General features: G+C 40.5%; 1 protein-coding gene across 2 annotated transcripts; it reads right to left on the reverse strand.

Moving 5' to 3' along the window:
- Positions 1 to 906: 906 nt before the first annotated feature.
- On the reverse strand, positions 907 to 6,735 carry LOC104248247 (jasmonoyl--L-amino acid synthetase JAR4-like). 2 transcript variants are annotated; one of them, XM_009804473.2, is made up of 5 exons: positions 6,337 to 6,735; positions 4,690 to 5,000; positions 4,223 to 4,324; positions 2,395 to 3,182; positions 907 to 1,553 (listed from the first exon to the last, which is right to left on the reverse strand). In XM_009804473.2, the coding sequence occupies exons 2-5, from the start codon at positions 4,983 to 4,985 to the stop codon at positions 1,012 to 1,014; spliced, it is 1,728 nt and encodes a 575-aa protein (XP_009802775.1). In that variant the 5' UTR covers positions 4,986 to 5,000; positions 6,337 to 6,735; the 3' UTR covers positions 907 to 1,011. The 2 variants fall into 2 exon arrangements, with proteins under 2 accessions (XP_009802775.1, XP_009802774.1); XM_009804472.2 differs by lacking the exon at positions 6,337 to 6,735 and adding an exon at positions 5,189 to 6,249.
- Positions 6,736 to 21,858: the final 15,123 nt, after the last annotated feature.

Raw genomic sequence — 21,858 nt, forward strand, 5'->3', positions numbered from 1 at the left:
GAGGTCACACTAAGATATTTAAGTTAAAGTAGACTCCCCACTTATACCTAGCAAAGTTGGCACTAAACTAATAAAAACGGCATAAAGCACTAGCCGCCATGAGGAGATCTACGACTTATAGTGCAAAGGTCCCGCAGCTTGTGTGGAATCACTAGCATCATCGTTCCCTATTTTTTTCTTGGCCTACAATTTATGTGTAGTCTAACTTATGCTCCTATGCCATCATATTTGTCCCAGAAGTGAATCACCCATATGCACCAGCATTTACCTAATAGTTTTATTAAGTACTGGCAATGTTAAAAAACTTTAAATGCCAACTGTAATTTGATAGTTTAGATGTTTCAATGCATTACTGCATAATTAATTATCCCACCCTCTCATAAGAATAAAAAAATACTACAATTTCGAGATAACTAATCCCGCTATTAGTTATACCCGTTATACCACGATTTTATCCCAACGAAACGAGGGATAAACTCATCTCAAATTTAATCCTAGGATTAATTATCCCTTATCTCTCATACCAAACGAGCCCTTAGAGTATATTGGTCCTTGGCTAAGAGTGTAAGGGGTCGTTTGGTATGAGGTATAAGAAGGTATATATGTGATATAAAAATTTAATATCACCTTAATACTCTGTTTGGTTAGCAAACTAGGTATAAGTTATCCCGGTGTTAATTTTAACACCGGGATAACTTATACCTTATAGAGGGTGGGGTAATTAGCATCGGTGTAACTTATACATTCTTCTTAGAAATTATGCAATTGTCATTCTTAATACAACATACCAAACATTGAAAAAACACAATCCCACCATAACTTATCCCGACATAACTTATACCGGCATAAGCGGTACACTTTCCATAGCTAACTTCTTTTGTCAGTCCAAACAATGCATAAGCTTCATTAACCAAAACCAACAACTAAGCTTCATTTTCTTTTCTATAAAAATCTTCAATTTTGTACAATTATTAATGATACATCGCTAAAAGCTAAAATTTAGGTTCAGCATCAACAGAAGGCAGTACTAAAGTAGCTCTTAACAACATCATTACACAGTATTTGCAGCAGTGTGCTATTGTTTGGACCAACACATCTTGGGGTCTTGAACTGGCTAACAGCACCTCCTAATCCAACAAAATGATCTAATATCTTATGGAATGTTCCTCTCTTCACAACTCTAAGCTCAAGTGCTCCAATGGCATTAGCCTTCCTCGAGCCCAGGTAGCCTGCATCGACAAACGATTTATCCAAACAATTGCAGCATTCTTGCAATGTTTCATCACTTGCTTCACCACTGAGTTCCCAGAAAACCACGTAGTGCCCTGGATCAGCTGCAACATTCACGTGGCTCGTGAAATCGACTACCTCTGACTTTTCATCTACTAAGAGCTTAGCTGCTGCTTCCACGGCCAGCTGTAAATCTTTCTCAGTGTTCTTGTCAATATTAATGCTTAGCAAAAGATTTCTGCGGCAAATGAACTGCAGTTCTGGTGTGGCATTGTGGAATCCTTTTATTTTCACAACATCACCAAGTCTGTAACGATACAACCCTGCATATTACATGTAAAAACTTGTTCAAATTTTGGCCAATACTTGAAAAAATCAAGAATTTAAAGCCATGAAAATAGATGAAACTCCTCACTACTTTTCCTTCAAAGTCACACTTCCCTTCTTTAAAGTTAACAGATTAATAAAATTGCTCTCAACGGTAATCACCTACTCTTAGTAGAATACATAAGAGTAAGACAAAAGAAAGACCAAGTAACGTGCATTAATAAATGTATATATATATTACGATTTACAAGTGATGAAGCACCTAAAACAACTAATATTTGAAGGCAGAATGCAGTACCATTTTAAATTTTCTATTCCTTCAACAAGTGTAAAATATTAAGTACTGCTAATTAATTAGCACTTCTCTCATAAACCTGCTTAACAACATTGAGGAAGAGGACGAGAATATGAACGGCACCCACATGCAGGCATGTGGATAAGCACAAATATGTACAGCGAAAGATGAGCAGGCCTTCATACATGTATATAGTTATAAAAAAAAGTTTCTAAAACCATACTTTTATATTAAGCTACCACTTCTCATATAATCATATTTTCCTAAAATAGTTCCAGAAAACGGATACCAAGATTGAGCTACCACTTCTCAAATATATGGAGTATAAAATATCCTACTAAGAACCTACTGTACTATCTTAACTGTATCATGGTGGGCAATAAATAAGTCAGTAAGTGTCAGGCTCTGGACCTATCACTGACCCTATGACTCAATAATGGTATCATGATAACAAAATTATGTATGCATCATAAATTCATAGAAGTCACTGACAAAAAAACTAATTTGATCAAATAGAGATAGTAGGAGGAAGAAAATAGTACCTGCAAAATTGGTGACAACAATTTCATACTCTTCACCAAGTTTAACTTCAGCAAGACCCACTGGTGTAGGCTCAAGGCCGTCTAAATTCCCCCTAAGAGGAATGAATTCAAAATAACCAATATTAGGAAGCACTGCATAAGTAACTAGTTCAGGAGGCAGCTTAGGATTGACATTTGCTCCAATCCATCCTTCAGAAGACCCATAATCTGCACTTTGTAATGGTAGCTCCGCTGCATAGTGCCTCAATTTCTTGAGGTAAGGTTCCATGGACCCCGTCATGATTCCGTATATGTACTTGGCATTTGGAAAGAGCGCAGGAATCAAACCATACCAATTGCTTAATCCCGAACACTTTCTAAAAATGGTATCAGCCTGTTCTGGATCAGGTTTCAGCAATTTCGACATTGCTGATCTCGTGGAAGGGACCGTGATTCGGCTAGACAGGACTCCTTCTCTTATGTCTACAACAAGTTCTTCCCATACTTGTTCGAAAGTTCTAAAAGCTTGGACAATGCTGTGAGCAAATGTAGAGGAGATAACTTGCACTTCGTCTCGAAAAATGAGGCCACACAAAAGATGGCAGTATAAAGATTGGTGAAAATCAGGACCAAATATAACTTCGTCAGGGCTACAACATGGGGTTTGCATTGCCTTCATTGTTTTCTTGAATTGTGCATTACGATATACATTGGTAGTTGCAGTTCCTGCTGCTAAACCTCCCTTTGTCTTGAACTGTTTGCTGCTGTAAATGAACTGCAAAGCTTTCCCATTCCCAATTGGGAATTCTCTGCAAAAATACAAATAATAATTTAAAAAAGGAGAAATGATTAGTCATAACATTAGGCAAAGCAACAAGAAACCAACGAGTACAAATTACTAATTACTAATAAAAGGAACATGGCGTCCTATTTCTCGAACAATTTTCCCTCCTGGTTAGTTACCAGAAAATGTGACAAAAGTTGGGAATATGTCCCCACATACATCATCATGTGAACTTTTACCCTTCAGGATTAAACTCTAATTATCTTTGGTTGTTATTGTTGTTGATTAAACTCGAATTATCAATACTAAGCTCCCGTTGGTCATAGAATTTGGCTTATTTTTTCAAAAAAAATTGAAAATATTGTTTATTTATGAAATATGATCATGTTTTTGGGAAAAAAAATTCAAAAAATTTCAAGTTCCAAAAAATTGGTTTAGGACAGTTTTTGAGTGAAATTTTTTCTTCCACTCACAAAACTTCAAATTTTTTTCAAATAAAATGTATGTCCAAACACAACTTCAACTTTCAAAATTATTTTTCAACACAACTTCAAAAATACTTTTTTCAAGTTTCAATCAAATCTATATCCAAACGCTAGCTAAGAATAAAGGTAGTACTTCCTTCATTTCAATCTTTGACTCCACACGGAGTTTAAAAAAAAAGACTTTTAAAACTTATGGTCTTAAAGTATAAAGGGTAAAGCTTTGTGGGGCCAAAAATAGGTAAAATGAAAAGTTTAAAGCTAATTTATTTCCAACTATAAAAATATGCCATTGTTTTTTGGAACAGACCAATAAAGAAAGTGTGTCATATAAATTAAAACGGTCGGAGTATGAGATAACCAATAACAAAAAGTTGTGAATTTTAGAACTCCAGATGGACAGACAAGGTGAAAACCAAAATGAATTCACTTTCAAGAAGATGTAGAAGGGTTGAAAAACATAATTTCCTGAATCAGGCCCACTTTTGCATATAGTACCGAGAAGCAAAAATGGAAAAAGACAACACGTATGACAAATGACACAGCAAAGCATTATTAAGGTAATACACAAAAACTACATTACTTATTCCTAAAGGCAAAAGATGTTTTGTATATCTGCAATGTGGATTCCATCAATTCATCATTGAAAGGTACAAACTTTGGCCTTCCCTGTGTTGTACCCGAACTGCAACAAAAAAAAAATTCTGTTAAACTTTCTAAAAATTGTCAACTTTATGGCATCCCACCTCCAAGAAAAATCTTTCATGCAAGTACCAAGAATCCTCCTTTCTTTTTTCACAGAGTTGATTGCAACTAACTCAAATCTCTTTATAACAATTTTGTTTGTTCCGATATTTTCTGATTGCTACAGTGAAGTGTTGTTATAGAAGATATATATTATAACGTAACATGAAAATCGGTTCCGAGAAAAAATTTGACTTTTATAGTGAATGTTATACAAGTATGTTGTTATAGAGAGGACGGACGACAGTTTGTGAATAAGGTGCAATATTGGTCCATAAAATGGAGAAAATAGTTAAGATCTGATACCTTAATGAGATGGTTGTAATGGGTTTTCCAGTGAGAACAGGGGAAAGATCCCCATCAGCAATTCTTTGAATGTAAGGCTCTAAATCTTTGTGAGTGACAAGAGGAACACGAGCTGTGAAAGACTCAGCGTCAGTTCTTCCATTTAGACCCCATTGCTGTAGATAAACTGTGCCTCCATTCTCTTTTAGAATCTTTTTAAGAGTCTCTTCTTGAACTTTACCGGCTTCTTTGGTCAACGCTTCAAATTCCTCAATTACTTCTTCTGGATCAAATTTCATATCTGTCTTCTCCACCATCTTCACTGTCTCTTCCTGTAACAATCAGCAATATTCATAAGCATATATAACATAAATTAAGCTCCTTTAATCCCAAACTAGTAGGGTTGACCACTTCCAAAAGAGAAAAGAAAAACCAATCAAAAAGAAGGAAAGGGCAATTTCAACAGGGTAATATCAATCTATTAGTACTTGTTTAAGATTAATCATGAAGATTAACTTACTGTAAAATAAAGGATGTAACTTGGGGGAGAGAGAAAGAGGTGTAGTATGCGTATAGGATAGAACACAAATAAGTTCAAAGTTGAGCAGGATTGGCCTAGATAAAGGGCATTCTCGTGCACTAAATTCTCTGCGTGGGGATTTCGAAAAATTAACGGATCACAAAGATTTATTTTATATCGCCTTATCTTATATTTTTACAAGAGATTATTTTCACAGTTCGAACATGTGACCTCATGGTAATAACAACCCATAAGATTGGCCAATACGAAAAGGAGAAAGTTCATGGAAGCTGTTGAAGATTTTTTTTGAATAATATATAGCTCTCCTATATCCCAATCCCATGGACGGAAAATGCCACATCATTGACATTGGTCCACTTGGTCAGCACGTAGAACTTAGTCAAAAAAGACAAAAAAAATTAAAATAAAATAAAATAAGAACACATCAATTTGATGTTCTCATAAAAGTCTCCATGGAATTTCGCAACTACATATCCAAAGACACAAAAAACAAGAAGATACATGTATAAAGGTGAAAAGTTAAGATAAAATGAAATGAAAGCAACTGACTACCCCAACTAACCGTACAACAACAATTAAAATTTCTTCTCAATCTCAAACTAGCTGAAATTGGTTACAAGAATCATCAATATTCGTACTGCTAGACTCAAATTGAACAAAATATGAATATTTTTTTTGTAGCATACATTAATTCCACTAGGAACATATGGAATTATCAGCTACACGTATAATCAGTCACACGACATAAGATCTACATATAAGATTTTCTTTTCGAAATAAGAAGGAAAATTGGAAAGAAAAAAAAAAATAGAACCACGAGAATCACACCAACTCCAAAAGCTACTTAAAGAAAGGTCCAGCAAAAGAATTTTCAAAATATGGAAAATATAGAGAAAGGGAAAAAGGGGTTTCAGAATCCAAGAAAAGCCAAAGAAGAATCAAAGAAAGTTTATGACAAATATGAACTATCAAGTCAAAAATCATTGAAAAACAGAAGCGGCTAGCTCTCCGGCCAACAGCTCAAATTCCGACCAAAAAAGGGTCATAACAAACATGAAAAAAGACTCTATCTTTGCGGACAAAAAAAAAAAGCAAAACAATCATATGGGTATTTCAAAATACAGTACCTGTAATATATGAACAGTGGCTAAAAACGAAAAAAAGGCTGCTCAAATCAGCGGGGAATTTAAAGTAACGGTTTTTCGTTAAGGTATCAATCACTATATGACAAGACGGAAAGGAAAAGTGATTTTGAATTTCGGCACTATCGAGCACTAGAGCTATGAGCAAGAGATAAGCACACAATAACACGACAGTCTATTCTCTTTGTATATTTCCCCTCCTGTTTCCCTCTCTATTCTCTAGGAAATGATGCAAACAATGAGAGAGGAAATGACTTTGTGTAATATGACTGTGTGATGAGGTGTAAGATTATGTACGCTAGGAGAAAATATATATAGATGGAGTAACGAAGAGAAAATGTCCATCAAGGTTCTGGTACTAGTGGTAAGTATTTTGATCTCGAGTTCGAGCTTTGGATATTGAATTGTTTCGGATGAAATATCCCTTCCTCCAGCAATAAAATGGGACTTTGTAACATGAAATCGACTTGGTCAGGACCCAAAAACAAGTAGCATCATATGTAAACCCAAAAACAATGTATATACTCTATAAAAAAATAGTCAATAATGGGGCCGGGAAGTTTTCTATGTTTGCCAATGGATATTCGATAATACCCATGAGTAGTGGAGGATATTGTGCTACAACACTATAAATATTGGTGGGACTTAGGAAGATTTATACTCTCCCTGTTTTAATTTAGATAAGATACTTTGACTCGGCATAAAATTTAAGAAAAAAAGAACTTTTAAAATTTATGATCTTAAAAATTTAAGGGATAAAATCTTAATTTGTGCGGCATGACATTTGTGTAGCTATAAAAGCTTTTTATTAAGGGTAAAATGAGTAAAAATAAAAGTTTAAAATTTAATTATTTTCAATTGTAGAACTATGTCATTCTTTTTTGAACGGATTACTTAGAAAAGTGTGTCATGTAAATTGAAACATGAGAGTAATATTTTTGGATCTTTCAGTTAAATTAAGTGGTCCTAACTGTTAGGACCGAAATAATCAGGTGTTATGCGGAAGCTAGCAAAGCAAACTTGAACGACGATAAATCAGACAACAAAAGAGAAATATACCAAAAGAGACGCAAACATATATAATGTGGTTCGGTCAACTAGCTCACATCTACGGCGGAAATGAGCAATCCACTATATAAAAAGAGAATACAGAATATCGAGAGAACAACCTCACGAAGAGGCAAACACAAGTGACACACTAACACTTGTCCCGTAAAGTTCTCCCCCTAAACACGACTCTCAAACCCCATATGGCATGCTACATTGTGGATGCTATTAAATGAGAAGGAATGATCCTCAATTTATGGAAGTCCAAACCTTTTCCTACAAAAAAAAGGACTAGCCAAATACGAGAAATTTATAATTTCGTTCTAAAATAAGGAAAATTCAATTATGACAAATATGTCATCCTTTTCTTCAACAAATAGAAAAATTAAATATGAGAAGAAAATTAGGACAACATGTGACACTAACTCTTAAGTCCTAAATTGTAAGCGGAGGTGGTGGATAAATAATTTTAAATTAGTAAAGAATATTGTTTTGAGGAGTGAGTTGTAATAGTTGATGAATATTTTCACCGCCGGTAAATTGAGTGTCCAAGTAAAGATATCGAGCGAAGGGTAAAAAAGAGAAAGACGGTTACCTCCTATTATTTGCACCAATTATCACCAGAGAATGATGAATCTAATAGAGTAGATCTACACAACTTGACTTAATATTCTAAATTCAGCACCAAACAAAAGAGATATAGTATGTATTATGAAAGGGAAATGCGAAATGGAATAATACAAAAGGGTGGAAGTGAATAAAAGCACGTGTTTTAAATTGGAAAACAATCATCCTTGTAAAATTTATTCGTTCATGACAATAAGTACAAATTTAGTATAAATAAATATTTAAAGAGGTTCTTTCATCATCAATTATATAAATGGTCTCGTCGACAGCAATGTGTGTACATCTGTACACTTTCAACCGCCAATCGGAGAATCCTAATCGTAATTTATGGTTTGGGTTTGAATTAAGTGAGTGTAGGATATTGTTATTCAATCAACTCCTGCAAATTAATGAATACAAAGAAAATGAAAAGGAATTCATATTACATACCTTGATAATATAAAGATTTTTTACGCTATCAATAATATTTAGTTTATACTAATCGGTTAATATTTTGTTACACTATCAATAAATATTTTCTTAAAATTATTTTTACAATCAGACACCAATATAAGTTATTTTCTTTGACACATTTTCTCATAAGTACTTTCTCTTATGCAAAACACACATTAGTGATCACGTTGATAGATGGTGCCCCACAAGGTAGAATTTAGTTTTAGCAAAATGGGTAAACTTTTTAATATGAAAAATATTACTATATATAGGTGGACTTATATTTTTCGGGAACTCCATTTCCATCTTTTTAAGTCAGTAAATTGGAAAAAGAATTCAAGGACAATTAATATTTATTAAATTACCTCTTGACTAAGTTTTTCTTACTTTTCTGATATATATATATATATATAATATAATATAATTATATATATATATGGGTGTTATATATATAACACCCATCAAAATATGTAATAGTTGGGGAGGAACTTTCATCTTTGTCTTCACTGGACTTGAGAGTTGAGTGCACCAAATGTTGACTTGATAATAAGTGGAATACTATGCTACAAAAATATTTACGAATCTCATCCTCTTTGAATATGATGATCCATATTTCGGGCATGCTATAGCCATTTAGACTGCCGACATACTTTCTTCCCATGTTGTTTTCTTTGTTCTGAAGGTTTATTTCATATAAGATCATAGCTAAATTGAAATAGGTAATTTTGCAAAAATTATTAGATACACACTTTAATTATTCGCAGCCATTCAGGGATGACTAAGACTAGAATAATCTATGCGCAACTAATCATTCATACCAAATTTAGGGGTTTTAGGTATTCAGCCTAAAACAAAACCGTCAAAATTAAAGATGCTAATTAAGTTGGTGAAGCCTTTGATACGACTATGGTTAGTGCATTCAAAGTAAATAAAAGAATGTCGAGAACGTTGTAGATGCAAGGTTATGAGTCTAAGTGGAAAATTATCGGGGCATATATTATTAATCATGCATCTGGATATAGTATATTTTAATAATTGTCATGATTAAAAGTCTAAGTGGGAGATTGTTGGAATATATACTATTAACCATAGGTTTGATTTAGATATAGTATTTATTATGATATAATTGTTCATTCAATTTTAATAAAGTTTTAAATAGATCATATATTAGTCTGTGTCATTTGCTTATATAGTAGATGATTTAGTGCATAGAGTTTAGCTTATACACAGAAGATTAAATCATCGGTTCTTATAAGTATAAAGTTTGAGTTCACAATCTAATGATGAAATTGGACAAACCATCGGGAATAATTGTAGCACAAGATTAAATATAATTTATCTTGATTATGGGAATGGTTTAATTTCAACTTCCTATGCTAGTACATTTTATATGTATTGAACGGACCAAGTAGAGATAAATATTTTATACTGACTTAATAAAATAAACTCTCTAGCCATTAAATGTACTTATACTCTCAATCTTGATATAATTATTATTAGTGTCATGGGCGGCTTTTCAGTCGTGCCCCATGACCCCTTGGGCGTGCCCCGTGGCGTCCTAGCAAGCCTTCCAATGCCTAACGCCACGGACGGCCCCGTGGTCTTGGCCGTGTCAAGTGACAAGCGTGCATGTGCCTCTGTCGCCCCACCGATATCCCTCGCCAGCGCCCAACCGCAGGCGGATGCCAACAGCGCCGCGCGCGTAGACAATGCTGCGCGCGCATACCCTGATGCCAAAGACTATGTTGCTGACAACGGACCTGTTCCTGTCTTATAGCAAACTAAGTCTTTTTCATTGTAAATATAGAGTAGTTTTATTCCATGTACTTCCATTATGTTTCTCTAGCTTAATCAAGTCTAGTCTTGTAGCTTTGGATTATTTTTTTAAGCATTATTAGGGGGGATCAAGCAATCAAACTTTCTAGAAAGCAAACAATTCTCTATACTGGTGTCTCTCCTCCTCGACACCGCGTTGCCTTTCTGTAATAGCTTTCATTAATGCAATCAAGCTTTCTTTAATTCTCAATTCTTATTCATGTTCTCTCAATTGCTCTTGGCATTGGTTTTCCCGCACGACACTGACAATCTAGTCTAGCGTACGGAGGGGACCTCAGTTGGCGGACAACAACTGCACTGACATCAGTTGCTTAGCCTTACGTCGCCCTTCCAAGGAATCTCAGGAAGGCACCGCGTAACAGTTGGTATCAGAGCCTAGCCTCAACATCGGACGAGGGAATGCATTGCCATTACCACCATTTCTAACCATGGTGAATTATGGGGACCGCATTGCGGCCCTTGAAAAAACGGTTGATGGATTACTGCCCATCATGAATACGGTGCCTGAACTAAGAACCAGCCTAGGGAAAAGGTTGGACGACCTGGACTGCAGGGTGCTCCAGGCCGAAGTTGACATAGAAAACATCAATCGTGACTCCGAGGGAGACCGACAAATGGCAACCACAGAGGCAGCCGAAATTTTTGGCAAATTCGAGAGACTCCAACAGGAGCGTGCCGAGGATTTAGCTTACAGGGCACAAGAGGCAGACAGGGTGACTGCCATGCAACAAACTATTGACGACTTGACAGACAAGCTCAATGTCATTAATGCTGCTTTACAGGGCCTGTTGCGAGGCGGTGGAAACCAGATCGGGGGCGCTGCAAACCCCACTTCCGCGACACAAAAACTGAAAATTCCTGAGCCAAAGTCATACAGTGGATCTAGGAATGCCAAGGAAGTGGAGAACTTCATCTTTGATGTCGAACAATATTTCGATGTTGTTGGGGGCCTAGAAGAAGCTAAGAAGGTAGAAACTGCTGCCATGTATCTTCAGGGTGATGCTAAACTCTGGTGGTGGGTGAAATACAAAGCCATCAAGGCCGGTGAAGATGCTCTCGAAACATGGGAAGAACTGAAGGCAGCCATACGCCTACAGTTCTTCCCCGAAAATGTTGAATACAATTCAAGGAGAAAGCTACGAGAGCTCCGCCAGACCAAATCCGTGCGGGACTACGTGCAGGAATTCTCCGCGCTCATGCTAAGCATACGCGACATGGGGGACAAAGACAAGCTCTTCACTTTCCTAGAAGGGCTGAAACCTTATGCCCGTATGGAGCTACAAAGACAACGGGTAGGTACCTTGCCCAAGGCGATCCAAGCAGTCGAATGCCTTGGGGACTATCAAATGGAAGCTAGGAAGGATAGGCCTCAGCCGCCTGCCCGAGCGGGATTCAAAGGGGGCCAGTCTAGCAATGGTGGCCCTAGCAGAAGTGGGGGAGATCGGGGCTCAACCAAACCTAAGGCTCCCTCCACAGGCAGCAACAGTGCTGCGTCTAACAACAATGATCGGGGGAGGAAGCCTCCTTCAAGATGTCGTCATTGCGGCAGACCACATTGGAACAATGAGTGCCCACATGCACAAATGAATGCCCATCAGACTTTTGATGATGGGACTGATGATGACTCAGACGATGCGGATCAGACTGAACTAGTAGGTGCCTTTAATGCAATTGTTGGCTCCATTTCTGAGGCATTAGCAGAGACTAGTGCTGGTATCCGTAAGAAGAAGGACCCATGTCCAGTCACCAAGAAAGGAAAAAATAAGGCGGATGATGAGACTCCTCTTAAGCACGAGAGGACCATAATGTTCGTTGAGATGAAGGTGAATGGCAAGCCCATTCGGGCCATGGTAGACACGGGTGCTACCCACAACTACTTAGCCTCGACTCAGGTGGAGCGCCTTGGTCTAGTTGTAGGGAAAGGTAGAGGCTGTGTCAAGGCTATCAACTCACCTCCCCAGCCAGTGGGTGGAATAGCCAAAGAAGTACCGGTGAAGCTTGGCCCTTACGAAGGATAATTCAACTTGCGCGTGGTGATCATAGATGACTTCGAGTTGATAGTTGGATTGGAATTCCTGAGGCAAACCAACACCATGCATGTACCGTATGCTGACATGTTACTGATGATGGGAGCAAACGGGATCGAGCCCTGCATTATCCCGTGCATGCCTATGAAGATGGCCGTTGAAAACATCTCGGCCTTGCAGTTGAAGAAGGGGGTCAAAAGAAACGAACCTACGTTCCTGGCAACCCTCTGCATCGAAGATGTAGAATGCTCCTCGGGTCCCATTCCTGAACCCGTGAAGGAGCTACTACTAGAGTTTGAAGATGTCATGCCACAAGACATGCCAAAGCGACTACCGCCTAGGCGCACTGTGGATCATGAAATTGAGCTGGTGCCGGGCGCGAAGCCACCTGCCCGGGCGCCTTACAGAATGTCACAACCCGAACTCACCGAGCTTCGGAGACAATTGACGGAAATGCTAGACACAGGGATTATCGTGCCCTCCAAATCCCCATACGGGTCCCCTGTGCTATTCCAAAAGAAACATGATGGTAGTCTACGACTCTGTGTGGACTATCGGGCTCTAAACAAAATTACTGTGAAGAACAAGTACCCTATTCCGTTAATGGCAGACTTGTTCGATAGACTGGGTGGTGCGACAGTGTTCACCAAAATAGACCTGAAGATAGGTTATTGGCAAGTTCAGATTGCAGAGGGTGATGAGCACAAGACAACCTGTGTGACAAGATATGGGTCGTACGATTTCCTGGTTATGCCATTCGGCTTGACTAACGCCCCAGCTACATTTTTCACTTTGATGAACCAAGTCTTTCGAGAGTACATTGATGAATTCGTGGTGGTCTACTTGGATGACATTGTGGTATATAGCCAAACATTGGAGGAACACCTGATGCACTTGCGGAAGGTCCTAGCTCGATTGCGGGAGCATGAACTATATGCGAAGCTATCTAAGTGCTCCTTTGCTCAAAAGCAAATTGACTTCCTCGGACATGTCATTGGGGAAGGGCGGATCAAGATGGACCAGCAGAAGATTCAGGCAATCACAGATTGGCCGCCACCTAAGGATATCCACGCCTTGAGGGCGTTCCTTGGTCTATGCAATTTCTATCGGCGATTCGTGAAAAACTACTCCCTCATTGCAGTACCATTGACAGAACTCCTCAAGAAGATCACGCCTTGGGAATGGGGACCCAAGCGAGCGGAGGCCTTTAACGCATTGAAAGCGGCTATGTCTAGTAGCCCCGTCTTGGCCCTTCCTGATCTGGCCAAGCCATTCGAAGTACAAACAGATGCATCTGACTATGCCCTCGGTGGCGTCTTGCTACAAGAAGGGCATCCTGTGGCGTACGAGAGCCGGAAGCTAAAAGATGCAGAGCGGCGCTATGCCGCCCATGAGAAAGAATTATTGGCTGTCGTCCACTGCTTGCGCCTCTGGAGGCACTATCTGCTGGGAACCCCGTTCGTGGTCAAGACAGACAACACAGCTGTTAGCCATTTCATGACCCAGCCGAAGTTGAATGGTCGACAGGCCAGGTGGCAGGAACTCCTAGCTGAATTCCACTTCAACCTGGAATACCGAAGTGGGAAGACCAATCATGTTGCTGATGCGCTCAGTCGGAGAGCTGATCTAGCATCAGTGTGCTTACTCGCCACCCTAAGGGGGAGCGAGGTAGCCACCTCCATCAAGGACCAGATACAAGATCTACTCATCAGAGATCCTGCTTCACAGTATTTGGTTGATTTGGTAGGACAAGGCAAGACTCGCCAGTTCTACATGGAAGATGGTTTTCTGAAAGTGAAAGGGAACCGACTTTATGTTCCTAAAGGAGGAGATCTACGAAGGACTCTTCTAGCGGAATGTCATGATACTCTGTGGGCCGGCCATCCCGGTGAAGAACGCACCATGGCGTTACTTCGCCGTGCATATTATTGGCCTCAAATGGCCGATGACGTTGCTCAGTATGTGAAGACTTGTCTAGTATGCCAGAAGGACAAGTCAGACCGCTTAACACAGGCGGGACTTTTGGAACCACTAGCTGTCCCAAAGAGACCTTGGGAAAGTGTTTCCCTGGATTTCATCACCGGATTGCCCAAGGTCGGGGATCTAACAACTATCTTGGTTGTGGTAGATCGGTTTTCCAAATATGCTACCTTTATTGCTGCCCCACAATATATATCAGCAGAAGATACAGCTCGACTCTTCTTCTCTCATGTCGTCAAATATTGGGGCCTACCCAAAGATATTGTTAGTGATCGTGACTCACGCTTCACTAGCAACTTTTGGACCCAACTCTTTAAGTGTCTTGGGTCGAAGCTGAATCACAGCTCAAGTTTTCATCCGCAATCTGATGGCCAGACGGAGCGGTTCAATGGTATGTTGGAGGAATATTTGCGTCATTTTGTAACCGGATCGCAGAAGAATTGGGTGAAGCTTCTGGATGCTGCTCAACTGTGTTTCAATTCACAAAAGAGCTCTAGTACAAACAAAAGCGCTTTTGAAATTGTTACCGGACAGCAACCGCTACTCCCACACACCGTCAATGCACCAAATATGTCTAAATCTCCTCGAGCTGCTAGCTTCTCTAAAGAGTGGAAGCAAAATTTGGAGATAGTGCGGAGCTATCTTGTCAAGGCTCAAAACCGGATGAAGAGGTATGTTGATCAGAATCGTCGCTTTATTGAATACCAAGTAGGAGACAAAGTGATGGTCAAAATTCCAAAGCGTTACTTATTTGCGGGGGTCCATGACCCTCGCCTATTGCAAAAATACATTGGACCCTTGTCCATTGAAAGGCTCATTAGGAATGTTGCATACCGGGTGGATACCCTAGCTTGGTGGAAAATTCATCATGTCTTCCATGTCAGCCTCCTGAAACCTTTTCGGAAAGACACAGAGGATCCTTCAAGGAGACAACTCACAATACCCAATATTCGAGGGCCCAATTCAACCGGGAAAAGGCTTGTTGAAGCTATACTTGATGATAGAGTGATTCATGCCTCAAGGAAAGATCACCAAGAGTTCTTGGTAAAATGGCAGGGTTGTGATGCAGAGGAGAACACTTGGGAGAGGGGAACAAACCTCAAAGCCTACAAAAGCCTAATTGAAGATTATCTTGCAAGTAAGGCGTCGAGGACGTTGCCAACTCAGGTGGGGGAGAATGTCATGGGCGGCTTTTCAGCCGTGCCCCATGACCCCTTTGGCGCGCTGATCGCAGCGGACTCAACCTAAGGAAGAGTGGGCGCTAATACTTTTACCCAATAGTGGTATCGGGGTCAATTTTCCATAGGGAGCTTCAATTTGGAGTTGAGTGTTTGTATTGTCTAGGACTATGTTTTAGCTCCTAATTGATCTTCTAACATTTTTTTGTTTTCTTTTGATTATCAACTACAATTTATCAACTACAAGTTTAAAGCTAAGTTAGGCTAAGATATTGATTCTAAGTTGTATGTAATATAGAGAAAGGCACTAGGGTCGTGGCATGTACCTAGGTGGTCAACTAACGGGTAGAGATTCCTAATGCAAGAATGATGAATATGGGACTTATGCTATAACTGTTGCACTTTTGCACCCACTCTCACACCTCTCGGCAGAGAGAGTGATTTTGCCCAATTGATTCTATCGAGACCAATTGGGTAGGCCAATTTGCCCAAGCAACTTATGGTTCAAGTTGGGTAATTACTCTCTCGAGGTTTAACCCGTTAATTGGGACTACCATTCTCATGGGTCCATCCCAATTCCTTGTTGGAATTAATCTTGGGGTCATAGACTCTCTTTCTCAAGAAGAGTCAAGACTCACTACGCTAGACTTAGTGCTTACAACCACCAAATCTTAATGAAAACATAAGATTAATCCCAATAACAAATACCCAACATCATTCATGCACTAAACAATCACATCCATTAATTACCCACACTAGGGTTGAGCCACAACCCTAGCAAATGGGTTTAGCTAGACATAATAGAAACAGAAATTGAAGAAATAGTAGATGAAATTGACATAATAATTAACTACAATGTTAATCTACTCAAATCCACGTTAATACTAGAAGAAATTGCCCAAAATAGGCTAAAACTATGAAGTCTCGAGTTCAGCTGCTATCTGATAAAAACCAAAAAAACTCTTCCTCTAAAAAGTAAAATGTCCTATTTATACTACACAGGAAAAACAGGACAAAAATACCCCTGAGGGTCTGGTGTGGACCGCGCACAAATGACGCGCGGCCGCGTAGGGGTTTGGGTCTTCATATCTTGCTTCTGACACTGGGGACGCGGACCGCACAAATGTGACGCGTGGCCGTGTAGGGTGTTTTGGTCCAAATCCACCCTCTTTGAACTTCATCCACGCGGACCGCACTGATTAGGTGTGCGGTCGCGTGGGCTTTTGCCTTGAATGACTAAGTCTCTGACACTCTTGGGCGCGGACCGCGCATCTTGACTTGGAAATTGCATGGTTTCTGAACTATCCTGCGCAGCCGCGTGGAAAAGCAGTGCGGACCACGCAGGTTGACCTTGAAATAACCCAGCCTCTGAACTCTCCTGTGCGGCCGCGTGACACATCAGTGCGGACCCCACAGGTCATTTTGTTCCCCACTTCAGTTGTCTTTTGGCACTTGACAGATTTCACTCCTTTTTTAGCCGATCTTTGGTATTTGTCATCTTGTCACTCAAACCTGCAATCAAGCGCAACTTGTAAGCATTTTGGGACTAATTTATGGCAGTTAATGCACAAAGTTTAGGTAAGAATGGGTATAAAACATGTAGAAATCACAGTTATCAACTCCCTCAAACTTAAACCTTTGCTTGTCCTCAAGCAAATAAAATGAGACCTACCCCTCAATGGAAAACACCCAAGTAATTTCTGTTTATCCTAAAGTAACATCAACAAGCATCAATTGGGACTAACAATTGTCCTCAATGCGAATGCATCATTAACACATTTAAACTTTGAAAACTTGTGGATCAAGTGTGACACAAGAGCATCAAGAGTTGACACATTTCATCAAGGAACCTTTCTCAATTTCTTTGGTCATTGTGGAACCCAAACTCACACATCCTCGACTTTCGCTAAGTGAACCTCACCTTTTTAGAGTATTTGCACACAAATCGAGGTGAATGGACTTCTCTCTCATCTGTCATAAAGAAAAGGCCCTAAGTCCGTCTCTAAGTACCATATGCTTGCCCCTTATGTAAGTATCCACTAATGTAGGCTTCCCTCAACTCAAGATCATATAGGGCTTTTGAGGAGTCATTGTGAAGGCTTTGGGTAAAAGTAGGACATGTTTTTGTTCAAATGGGTTCAATCTTCCCTTAAACACTTTTTTTGATTTATTTTGGCACACTTTCTTGACTCAATTGAGTAATTCACTTCTTTCAAAGGGTTAGAGAGATACATTATCACTCTTTCTTTTGCAATTCAAACCCTTTCTCCCTTTTACCACTTTTCCACACCTTTTTTATTTTTTTTTGTCCTTGGATTCCCTTTTTGGTTCTTATTCATTTTTGTCTTTCTTTTTTGTCTTTTTCTCTTTTTCATTGTGTTCCTTTTCTTTTGCTTTTGCGCCTTTTTACCATATTGATGCCTTTCATGTCTCTCTCCCCCCCCAAACTTAGACATTTTCCATTTACTCAAGGGAAGATTTGGGTGCCAAGAGAGGGTCTCATTAATAACGGGTATAGGCTTGTAGCTTGGTGCATGAAAGAAAAAGGTTTAAGGCTCAAAAGGGGTGAACTAGGGATTATTTCATTGGTAGGTCATGGAAATTGTTCAAATTTTGCATTTTGGATCAAGGAGAGCCTATAATCACGTCTCAAGTCAAGTTCCACCTATGATTTCGCCTCAACAAATATTCAGGGCAAGTTCTAGGCCATCCGCTCGGTACTTGGGCTCACGATTCTAATTCTCACTACACACACTGAAGGATTGCCAAAGACGGAGTCGAGGGCCCACAACGACCTTAGATATGATTCAAGCGCACAATGGCCCAAAATGACCACATGATGATTGTTTGGTCAACACAAGAGTCTCAAGGCCACAACTTTCACCATCCTAAACACAACATAATGTCTTTGACTATAGGATCAAAGGCAAATGTGCTAGGCCCAAGTGAAGCTTTGCCTGAGGTATCCTTAACTACAAAAACTTGAAAATCAAAAAGAAAAATAAAAAACGGACTCAAACCCTTAAGAAGGTTGTCACACCATCTATCATTAGGAAAAGCCACCCGGTTCGCACAACACTCTACCCTTGGAAAGAACCGTGGCATTAAGAAAACCAAGAGCTTATTGCAAATGCCAAAACAAAAGAAAAAGGCTACGAGCCTAACTTTGCAACTAAATCAAAAAAATTTAACGAAAAATAGAAAACCAAAATAAAAACCGAATGAATATGTACAAAAGGGGAGTAGAATATACAACTAGGGGAAATGAATATACACATAGAGTTTAAGAGCATCTATAATGAACAGTTATATACAAGCCATCTATAACTACGAATGTGCTGAAAGTAAAAGAATATATACAGTAATCCAACAGTCAATCAATATAGTAGGGCCACACGCCCACGAATAAAAGCTAGCATTGTCCCCAATGCTAACTATCAAAATAAGCACCAAAATGTAAGAAAGGATATAGAAAGGCCCCTCAAGCCTCATCCGTCACCCTGTGCTGGTCAGTGGCTCCTAAGTCCTCTGTACTGGTGGGGACCTCAAACTGGTCCCCGGCCTGTTGATGCTGTGCTGCTGGGACAGGTGCCTGCTCAAGAACTGGCTCATCAACTGGTGGGGCAGTGGAGGGACTCTCCTGAACCGGTTCTACCTCAATCACAACTCCCTTAGTGCTAGCGAGTTCCTCTTTTTCCTCAGCCTCTGCTCCTCCTCCTGTACATATGCTACTACTGGCTCTACAGCCGGATCCCTAAATAGTAGGTCAATTGGCAACTGATCCGCCATGAGCTTGTCCACATCCACTCTCAACTGTGTCACTGACTCCTTGGAAGCCTTCTACTTCCTCAACTTCTTGTGCTCCCGAGCCAATTTCTCCAACGTTTTGCCATGTGCCCCAACCGCCTTAGTCAAGGCATCTTGCGTCGCTCTCATCTTTTCCTGGTTGGCCAGGATATTCTTCAGTGCATCCTCAATGGAGGAAGGAATCTCAACAGTAACTGGTGCTCCATGTGCCTGTACAACAGTGGTCAATGTAAACAACTTGGATGTCGCAGCTGACATCCAATTGTTCAAACTGGCAAGGGAATGGGTGAGCCGGTTTGCAGTGAACCGGTGAGTCTTTGATGAAGAGACTACCAGGTCAGCTGCAATAGAAGGACCTGCTGCTGACGAAGGACCTGGAGGCAATGCCTCATCAGTAGCAGGAATGGTGGAAGGCTCACTGGGCTGCTCAATGACCGCTGGCTCCTCAGACTGGCCAAGTGCGGTGGAAGTGGATGCCACATTCTTCTTTCCCCTCTTCGGGTTATCTGGACCCAATTGACTATACCATGAGTACGGGGCCACCGGAGGTACCTTGACATCATATTTCTTTTTCTTCACTTTCAATTCTTTGAAGTACAAAGAGAGTGTGTTTGGGAAGGGGTAGTTTGTTTGGGTCTCCTGACCAACTGTAGAAATCACTCTCGACATAATATTACCCATATTCAGAGGGAAACCCGCCATGATAGATGCTACCAAGACAGCACGAGGAAGGGTAATGGAGTGATCATGTGTAGACGAGTCAAGTCGACTACACACGAAAGTCAACCACCCTTTGGCTTCAAAGTTCAGGGTGTTCCTAAAGATCTTTTCTTGTACTTTCAACCAGACTGGGACTGTACCCGGGGCTGCCAAGTGCTCGGCCAACCAAGGACGAACCTCCTATTTCATTGCTAGCTTTTCTAAATATTGTGATTTATCCTCTTCTTCGAACCCCAGGAATTCATTCAATGATTTGCCATCAAACACAACTGTCTTGTCCTTCACTTTAGTTGCTTTTGAGTCCCGAACTATATGGTGAACATTGTTGTAGAACTCCTTCACCATATGCTCATTCTCCATCTCAACACATTCTTTGAAGAAGCCCCAACCCTCTCTAGTGCGGAATTGTGCTTGCACATGAGGGTTGAGAGGGACAAGATCGGCATCTATGAACTGCCTCTCTGGAATCAGTTTCCTTTTGGGCCACCACTCCCGGAATTTGTGGAAATCAACCTTACTAACAAACCTGTCTGCCCATGCCTCCGGTTTTCTAGTACGCTCTATCCCCCTGACCTGTGGCTCACCTCCCTCCGCATACCCTCCACTCTACCCTGATAATGAAGTTGTGGGAGATGTGGAGTATTGCTCTTCTTCTCTTGCTACAAACGAGCCCGAGATGACATTAACCGGTTTCTTGGAGGAGGCTACATTACCATGATCCGGGGAAGGGGAATCACGGAGCTGAAATGAAGTGGACATGTGGGTGGGGGTAGACTCCGAGGTAATGCTCCGTGAAGGTGCATACTCACTCCCCGTGGAATGAGATGCAGCTCTATCAGCTTCCCGGATTATCTTCCGGGTTTTCTTTATCAATTCCCTGGTTTTAGGAGTGAGTTTCACAATCCTCTTGCTTTTCCCCCCTCGGGAGGAACCACATCTCCCGGGTTATTTTTCTTTGCCCGCTCGTTTTTTGAACCATTGTCTGCAAGGAATACATGTCTAACATTGTTAGTAGAAGCACATAAGGTGAAGTAGACAGTTCAGTTGAATGCAAAGAGTGCATACACAATGACACAGACAGAGGGGCATGGACCGCACCAAAAGGCACGCGGTCCGTGCAGTATACTGACACCCACACATACCTTTATGAATAAACCGACGCGGTCCGCACTGATTTGGACCGCGGCAGCGTTGGTTCAGCGCGGACTGCACATAAATGGTACGCGATCCGCGCAGGTGAAATACCCAAATGTTGACCTCTTTGAACTCTTCACATGTGGTCCGCACTGTTTTTGACCGCGGTCGCGCTGGGCTCACGCGAACCGCACACAAATGGCACGCGGACCGCGCAGAGAGGTTCATCATCTCTTAACCAGAGTCACGTGGACCGCGCACAAATGTTGCGCGGCCGCGTAGGGCTAATTTAACTAAGCCGGGTGTTTGTTCAATTAAATCCAATTTTTGTTCACCTTTTTGGGTCCTCAGTGTCCCTACTCATTTATTTAACAAGATTCCATGCCCATGATTAAACTAAAACACACAAAAATCTAAGCTAACAGTTAAACTAAGAAGAAAAAGACGAAAGTAAGAAGTTACACTAGTAGAGAAGCAATTAAACGAAACAAAAATTAGACTATGATTGAAATGAATGAGAGTTGTTACCAGGGATTAATGAATGTGCACAATTAGTCTTGATGAACAGTGAAAACAATAGCCGAGGTGTAAATTTGGTGAAAAGGTTAAAATGAGGCCCAAAGCCTCTATTTATAAAAAAGCCCTGAGACCTAGTATCTACCTACTAGCGCGATCGCACAAAAAGGGACGCGGACCGCGCTGGATTTTGCATCCTACAC

This window comes from Nicotiana sylvestris, chromosome 1, assembly GCF_000393655.2.
Source record: "Nicotiana sylvestris chromosome 1, ASM39365v2, whole genome shotgun sequence".
Classification (NCBI taxonomy): Eukaryota; Viridiplantae; Streptophyta; class Magnoliopsida; order Solanales; family Solanaceae; genus Nicotiana; species Nicotiana sylvestris.